This window comes from Scophthalmus maximus, chromosome 10 (assembly GCF_022379125.1).
Source record: "Scophthalmus maximus strain ysfricsl-2021 chromosome 10, ASM2237912v1, whole genome shotgun sequence".
Lineage (NCBI taxonomy): Eukaryota > Metazoa > Chordata > Actinopteri > Pleuronectiformes > Scophthalmidae > Scophthalmus > Scophthalmus maximus.
The window spans coordinates 19,507,103-19,515,854 of record NC_061524.1 but is presented as its reverse complement, the minus strand read 5'-3'; the positions used below and the strand labels follow the sequence as shown (position 1 = coordinate 19,515,854).

The following is an 8,752-nucleotide window of genomic DNA, read 5'->3' as shown; positions in this document are numbered from 1 at the left end:
ATGTGACGTCATTATCTCCAACCAGACCACGTGATTTTTAAAAGACCGGAGCTCATTTTTCAGATTAATCTGACCACATATGAATGCATCATAAATATTCAAGAATAAATCTTCCCTGCTTCGTACCTCATGAGTTTTTAAAAGCTAACTTGTGGCTTTATTTTCAAAATGTTACCAATTAAATTAACCTCTAGCAATGTTTTATTATTTTTTAAATATGACTTTATTGTTGAAACCGACTTTTAACAGTGGACAGTAATAACGGAATCATGAAATGAAGCGTTAACATTCATCACAACTGACACTTCCTCCTCGACATTTTATCTTTTTTATGACATTTTTTCATAATTTCATTTTGAACTTTCATTAACCACAGAAAAGTCACTATGTCCGAGATTTGAATGTGACCCTGAAGGCGCCATAACCTTTTACCCGCAATATTTCCGACAGTCACGCGGTCAGGTTAACGGAACGTGACTGACCCCATGGACTGACACTTTGGACTGACCGTATGGACAGACACTATGGACTGACCGCTCGCTGCTCGGTGGGCCGCTGCCGCCGTTCACGGGATCCGTTAACCGGTTACAGGAATCGCTAACCGCTAACAGCTAACCGCTAACAGCTAATCGCTAACCGCTAACAGCTAATCGCTAACAGCTAACAGCTAACCGCTAACCGCTAACAGGACATGGAGGAGTTCCTGTCGAGCTGCCGCCGAGCCGCCGTGCAGGTAACACACACGCACACGCACACACACACACACACACACACACGCACACGCACGTCATCAGTCATCAGGAGTTTATTGATAGTTTAACAGTTAGAGACTGAAACGACGTCACGAGCATGAAGTGAATATGTTTCTTCATTCAAGTTATATATATTTGTTACGACTTGTTTTCTTTTCATTTATAGTTACTTATAATACAGTTTATGTTTAAACTGTAAAATGTGAAGACTCAGCTACATTAGTTTGTCAGAGGGGTTTGAAACATGTACATATGCATGTTTGGACTGTGGGAGGAAGCCGGAGAACCCCGACAGAAGGGCGGCAGCGCTAACCACTACAGCCTATATATTTATACATGTGTATATACATAGAAGAAATAAAATCTTCTCTTATTCTCCAGGTGAACCCGGAGCAGCCTGGTCCACAATTCCACGTGGTTCTGGGGAACGAGGCCTGCGATGTGGACTCCATGGTGTCCGCCCTGGTCTACGCCTACTTCCTGTCCAAGGTGAGCCCAGCAGGGATCAGACTGTTCTCAGAAATCATGTTTTCATACTCTGGTTAGTTCTGATCCATGTTCAACTTTATCAGCTAAACACTTCCTGTCAGCGGCTACATTGAAAGAAGCCTTTAATGTGAAGGTGTGGAGTAAGTGATGAGTCTCTCTCTCTCTGTCAGACTGTGCACAGTGAGATGTTCGCCCTCCCTCTGATGAACATCCGTCAGTCGGAGCTGCTGCTGCGTTCAGACAACGTCTTCCTGCTGCGACAGAGCGGCTTGTCTCCAGACCTGCTGCTGTTCAGGGACCAGCTGGATCTACGAGCGCTGCACCGCCACGGTCGTCTGCAGCTGACGCTGGTCGACCACAACGTCCTGCCCAGGTAAGAACACCTGACACACAAACACCTGACACACAAACACCTGACAGACAAACACCTGACATACAAACACCTGACAAACACCTGACATACAAACACCTGACAAACACCTGACATACAAACACCTGACAAACACCTGACATACAAACACCTGACATACAAACACCTGACAAACACCTGACATACAAACACCTGACATACAAACACCTGACAGATAAACACCTGACATACAAACACCTGACATACAAACACCTGACATACAAACACCTGACATACAAACACCTGACAGACAAACACCTGACATACAAACACCTGACATACAAACACCTGACATACAAACACCTGACAGACAAACACCTGACAGACAAACACCTGACAGACAAACACCTGACAGACAAACACCTGACAGACAAACACCTGACAGACAAACACCTGACATACAAACACCTGACAGGTATGTTAGCCTGCACACGTAGCCTTGTCCATGAACACCTGCTGCAGATCTCATCAAACGCTGTCTCTGTCCTGCAGTGCAGACAGTGTCCTGGAGGGGGCTGTGGTGGAGGTGATCGACCATCACATGTTGGAGAGAGAGCCTTCACCCTCCTGTCCTGTTACCGTGGAGACAGTGGGATCCTGCGCTACCTTGGTAACTGAATGCATCGTCCACAAAGCTCCACAGATCCTGGACCAGCAGCTCGCCCAGCTGCTCTACGGTAAACAGCTGGTGTGTGTGCGTGCGTGCGTGCGTGCGTGCGTGCGTCCGTCCGTTACTGTTTGTTTTATTTTGTGTGTTACTGTGTGTGTTCAGCGGCGGTGGTGTTGGACTGTGTCAACATGGCTCCTGCTGCAGGGAAAGTGACTCCCAAAGACAGTCAGTACGCCGCCATGTTGGAGAGCAGTTTCCCCTCGCTGCCCCCAAGGGGCACTCTGTTCCAGATGCTGCAGAATGCCAAGTTCGACGTGTCAGGTGAGTTCACCTGTACCTGAGGACAGAACCAGAGAGCACCTTGTGTACACGTGTAGTATTGATCGCGGGATGTTGTAGTATTGATCGCGGGATGTTGTATTATTGATCGCGGGATGTTGTAGTATTGATCACAGCATGTTGTAGTATTGATCGCAGGATGTTGTAGTATTGATCGCGGGATGTTGTAGTATTGATCACAGCATGTTGTAGTATTGATCGCAGGATGTTGTAGTATTGATCACAGCATGTTGATTGCAGTATTTTGTAGTTTTGATCGCAGTATGTTGTAGTATTTTGTAGTATTGATCACAGTATGTTGTAGTATTGATTGCAGTATGTTGTAGTATTGATCGCAGTATGTTGATTGCAGTATGTTGTAGTATTGATCACAGTATGTTGTAGTATTGATTGCAGTATGATGTAGTATTTATTGCAGTATGATGTATTTATTGCAGTATGTTGTAGTATTGATCGCAATATGATGTAGTATTGATCGCAGTATGGTGTAGTATTGATCGCAGTATGATTTAGTATTGCTCGCAGTATGTTGATTGCAGTATGTTGTAGTATTGATCGCAGTATGATGTAGTATTGATCGCAGTATGTTGTAGTATTGATCACAGTATGTTGTAGTATTGATTGCAGTATTGTGTCCTCAGGTCTGAACACTGAACAGATGTTGTTGAAGGACATGAAAGCTGTTTCAGGAAGTTTGAACGTTGCTGTTTCTGTTCTTTACATCACACTGGAGGTCTGTTACTACACACTGTACTTCACACTGTACTGCATACTGTACCACAAACTGTACAGTGTACATAGTACAGTGAGTACTGTACTAATCACTACTACACAGTGTACATAGTACAGTAAGTACTGTACTACACACTGTACAGTGTACATAATACAGTAAGTACTGTACTACATACTGTATTACACACAGTACAGTGTACACTGTATAGTAAGTACTGTACTAATCACTGTACCGTGTACATAGTGGTAAGTACTGTGCTACTCACTGTACAGTGTGCATAGTACAGTAAGTACTGTACTACTAAGTGTACTACACACTGTGTACATTGTACAGTGAGTACTGTACTAAACACTGTACTACTCACTGTGTCAGGAGTTCCTGCAGAGGGCGGAGTTAGAGGCGGAGCTCTCAGGTTTCTGTCAGAGGTTTGGATTTGATTTGCTGCTGCTTATGACCATCTTCTTCACTGAGAGCAAAGAGCCAATCAGAGAGCTTGCTGTGTTCAGCCACAGCACCACCTGCAGGGAACAGGTAAAACACACTGATAATACACACAAACACACTACACACTGATGCTACACAAACTGAGATACCAACACTGATAATACACACACGCACACGCACACGCACACACACACACACACAACACACTGATACTACACACACTGAGATACAAAAACACTGATTAATACATACACACACTACACACACACACACACACACACACTAACTGATACTACACACACACAACACACTGATACTACACGCTACACACACAACACACTGAGATACACACACAACACACTGAGATACACACACTACACACTGAGATACACACACTACACACTGAGATACACACACAACACACTACACACTGAGATTACACACTTTTTTCGTGATGGTGTTTGTGTTGCCATGGTGATCACAGTCCTGGTGTCCTCCCTCCTCAGGTGAGCCAACACCTGGAACAGGCCCGTAGCCCCGCCCTCAACCTCCATCCAATCAGCAACCCCCATCCTCACATTGCAGCCTATCAACAAGGTCAGTGTCATATGAGACCAAATGCACTGCTGTTTTTAACAAGATAATAAAAAATATGCAAAAAGACGAATTAAAGTGCAAAATGAGGCATGAATCACGAGACTGTGGGACAGACACTGAACAACCCGACACTTCTTCACACTGATTCATCAACTCGAGCAAGGCTCGCATCACACACGCTGCCTCTCCGACCACATGTCCAGTTTTCTTTTGTTGTCTTCCTGTTTCGATGGTCAGTTTGTGTCACTGAACCTGGACCTGGTCAGGATCTGTGTCTGACAGTAGAGAGATATTCTGCTCATTCATCATCTCTTTTTAGAGCCAGATAACATTCTAATCTACTTTTAGTTTCTTCTTTCAAATGTTCCAGACACGTTTCTTGACATTGTGTAATGGTTTGCTTGACTCTGATTGGTGTCTGGAGAGCAGGGTCACCAGGGGGCAGTTGGCCTCAGGACCAAGTCTTTTCTGGGCTCAGCTCTTGAGTTTGCAGGGCGGTGCAGTGGAGGGTCTCGTTCATGGTCAGTGGGTATCTGCGTGTGTGTTTCTGTGAACATGTCAAATGTATCTGCAGAATTCTGCATGTAGACAGCTCTGATGACTTCACTACTGGACAACACTATCTAATATTTTAAGACAGATTTGGATTGGAATTTTGAAATGATAATATTTTCTCTTAATTGCATCTAGGGGTCTTTGAGCTTTTTCTTTGACTGCGTTCACTGCTATGTTGAAACTCCCTGATGCTGTGATTGTTATACCAAGGTAGGTGTAACTCATCCTATGTTCAATGATATGGTTGTCTATGGTGAATTGGTGTTTGTTCTCCTGGCATCTGGGGCGTTTTTGAAAGATCATGATATTAGTTCTCTTCATATTTACTGCAAGGGCCCAGTTCTGACAGAACTTCTCTACTATGTCCAGCTGTTGCTGTAGTCCTTGTTCAGTGGGAGACAGTAGAACAAGGTCATCAGCATAAAGCAGAGACTTCACCTCTATCCAGGAGGGAGGGGCCAGGAGCAGCACGTTAATTTATATACACATTAAATAAGGTTGGACTTAAATTGCAACCCTGCTGAACAAGAATTCAGTTTGTCTGTCTCTAATTTGAACAGCTCAAATACATTGATTCAACCAGATCCATGTAGAAGTCTGCAGACGAGCCCTTCATGCCAAATAGAGCCGAACGCTTTCTTGAAATCAACAAAACAAGTGAATATCTTCCCATGTTTTGTCTGCTGTATATGTTTGTTTATTAAAGTATGAAGGGTATATACATGGTCGGTGGTGCGGTGTTGTGGGAGGAAGCCAATTCAAGACGGAGTGTTCCTCGAGGAAGTCCAGTATTCTTTTATTGGACAGCTGCTGACACAGATGCCTCCAAGCCCTTTGACCCAGATGTCAGAAAACATCCTGATGTAATACAGTATTGAACAGCTTCAACACATTCATTCTTAATACTGTCTGGGCTACGAGTTTCCTCGGCTGGAGACATTTTGTCTGTGTGGTCAATTCTCTCCAAATATTCGGGAAATCAAGGAGGCTTTGTCTTGAATTGTTTCTTCTAATGTTTTAATACATTGATCTGGATCAATTTGATTCATCGGTATGTCTTTGTACACATTTTGTCTGCTGTTGTTTTCTGATTTTGATTAATGGCCTTCTCAATATCTTCAAGTTTCATGTGGGTATAATATTGTTTTTGGTTCCTAATTGTAAATTTATGTCTTTAACATGTCAGTGTAACTAATGCGTAAGGCTGGGTTGTTTGGTTGGTGATGTTTTTCATTTGCTAGATTTCTCAGGTCTTTTCTGATGGTCTTGTGTTCTTGATCACACCATTTGTCAGCGCTTTGCCTTTTAACAGGCTTCCGTTTTGGTGTGATGAGTTCAGCTCTAATAGCTGCCTTGTGAAATATCATATTGATATCATCAATGGCCTTGTTGACACCATCTCTGGTAGGGACATGTTGGTTTTGGTCAATTATTGATATGTCATTCATCAGATCAGGTGAGTTTAAAGGGCCCATATTATGCCCCCATTTACACAAGTTTCATTGGTTTTCAGGTGTGTGAACTACGTGTCTTTGCCATTCCATGTCAAAACACCTCAAGGATCAAGCCACACAGCACCCTCCTCTTTCTGTATAAACAGCCCTGTGAGACTACGGTCCAGTCCAGTACTTTCCTGCTCACTCCTGGCCCCCCTCCCTTCGTGTTCCGCAAAGCTCCGCCTCGCTCCCCCTCGCTCCTCCCCGGGTCTGCTGCGCAACTACGGCGTTGCGCTGCCATGACAACAGTCGCGCGTAACAAGGCACATACACGACGTAGAGACCCGGGAGGCCCAGAACACGTTCTCCATAATTACACACAGAGCACAAGGGGCTGGGCGATAGAACGACATCCCGGCCGCGAGTCTAGCTCCGCCGCAAGCCGGCAGCCGCGACCAACCGCCGGCAGCCGCGACCGACCGCCGGCAGCCGGGAGCCGCGACCGAGTTTAAAGAACACATTGATTTGGTTGTGGTCTGAAAGGGGGGAATGCTGTCGGACAGTGAATGCACTGATAGTGGAGGGGTCCATGTCACACTACCCAAGAGCTGAGGAGTATGTGAATCTCCCTAAAGAACCGACCATATAGAGTATATATATAGACTCTAGACTATATAACTATATATAGACTAAATTGACAGTCTACTCCTGACGTAATATATACCATAAGATATGAAGGGATGACAGTCAAAGGTCAGTGTGATGTACTGCTTTCCGACGCTGCGAGCTGATTGGTCCCTGTCGTCTTCTGTCATGAATCCAGGAAACACGTTGGCGTCTCGTAAAAAGCTCCTCCCCCTTGTCAAAGACTTCCTGAAGGACGCAGACGGTCTCCTGGGAGACGGGGAGGAGGCGGAGTCTGGGGTCCCTCCCACGCCGATGAACAGTCTGGTGGAGGGCTGTCCCCTGAACGACGGCCTGCCGTACATCAGCGCCCAGGACCTGGTAGAGAAGGTCATCAAGATGGTCGACAGAGGAGGGAACTGACCTCTGACCTCTGTCCTGTCAGACGGACAGAACCTCAGATGAGTTTGTTTATGATTCGATCTGAACAGAACCGGTGTGAAACACAGGATGACCTTTGACCTGCTGCAGAAACATCATTATTTAATTAATCAATTAATCAATCGCCAGCAACTTTGATCATCATTTAATCATCAAAATCACATTTCAAGCCAAATGTTGAAACGCGTCTGGTTCCATATCCTCACGTCTGAATGTGACAGTGAAGGCAGCGTCAGAGTCATTTATTATTGATTCACGAGCAGATGTATTGATGATGACAGTGATCCCTGCAGCTTCCCAGTGAAACCACTCTGACGGTTGCTAACCAGCTAGCCCCGGCCCGTGTGCTCAGGTGTTCTAGCCTTCTGTCGTTGTTGAGACGTCACCTGCTCGAAACAAACTGTCTCTGGACAAGTTGGAAGACGGAGGATGACGAGAGTTGGACAAAGTTGAAGCAAATGAAAAATCAAGATGTGGACCCAGTCGACACGTCGCGTCAACATGAGACATTTGGGAGCGTGGAAACTTCCGCTCTCAGCAGCAGTGACCTGTGATGTCACGTTCCCCTCTCTGCTGCCCCCCTCTGGCCCTCAGCAGAGTGAGCGCTCGTCGCCGCTGCTCTCTGGTGCAACATCGTCCCGTCTGCTGCTGTGGACAAGAAGAGTCTGAGACACTTAGACGTCCTATAGTTCAGCTCCGTCTTTAGCAGAATTAGCTGCGTGAGCTGGTCACGTTTACTGTGAGGTCCATAAAGTTTAGTTTGATCGTCAGTGATTCTGATAAAACTGTCTGTCCACTGTCTGGATCTGAATAAAGATTATACAAACCATGTCTGTCAGTAACAGTAGAACAATGATGACTTCATTTTAAGGTTTTATTTGTATAACACCAAATCACAAAACAAGTTATTTCAAGGCTAGAAGACTGAATAAAACCACAGACTTTATTAAAAACTACAGACTATATAAAAGTAAAGACTTTATATACACCAGACTATATACAACTACAGACTGTATAAAACCACAGACTATATACAACTACAGACTGTATAAAACCACAGTCTATATAAAACTACAGACTATAAAACCACAGACTGTATATAAAACCACAGACTATATAAAACTACAGACTGTATAAAACCACAGACTGTATATAAAACCACAGACTGTATATAAACCCACAGACTATATAAAACCACAGACTATATAAACCCACAGAATGTATATAAACCCACAAACTGTATAAAACTATAGACTATATAAAACTACAGACTATAAACCCACAGACTATAAAACTACAGACTATATAAACCCACAGACTATA

At 44.4% G+C, this 8,752-nt stretch overlaps 1 protein-coding gene across 2 annotated transcripts; it reads left to right on the top strand.

The window, feature by feature from the left end:
• Positions 1–402: 402 nt before the first annotated feature.
• prune (prune exopolyphosphatase) lies at positions 403–8,258 on the top strand. 2 transcript variants are annotated; one of them, XR_004785109.2, is made up of 11 exons: positions 403–733; positions 1,134–1,241; positions 1,412–1,614; positions 2,143–2,327; positions 2,423–2,581; positions 3,241–3,332; positions 3,705–3,863; positions 4,283–4,373; positions 4,803–4,894; positions 5,064–5,138; positions 7,188–7,324. XR_004785109.2 is itself a non-coding variant. In XM_035609170.2 (9 exons), the coding sequence occupies exons 1-9, from the start codon at positions 692–694 to the stop codon at positions 7,409–7,411; spliced, it is 1,263 nt and encodes a 420-aa protein (XP_035465063.2). In that variant the 5' UTR covers positions 407–691; the 3' UTR covers positions 7,412–8,258. The 2 variants fall into 2 exon arrangements, 1 of the variants encoding a protein (XP_035465063.2); XM_035609170.2 differs by lacking the exons at positions 4,803–4,894; positions 5,064–5,138 and having other exon boundaries at positions 407–733; positions 7,188–8,258.
• The last annotated feature ends 494 nt before the right edge of the window (positions 8,259–8,752 follow it).

Coding starts and splice junctions, on each gene's coding strand:
- prune (XM_035609170.2), top strand. CDS start 692: ATGGAGGAGTTCCTGTCGAGCTGCCGCCGAGCCGCCGTGCAG. Junction 734..1,133: donor GCCGCCGAGCCGCCGTGCAG/GTAACACACACG, acceptor CTTATTCTCCAG/GTGAACCCGGAGCAGCCTGG. Junction 2,328..2,422: donor GCTCGCCCAGCTGCTCTACG/GTAAACAGCTGG, acceptor GTGTGTGTTCAG/CGGCGGTGGTGTTGGACTGT.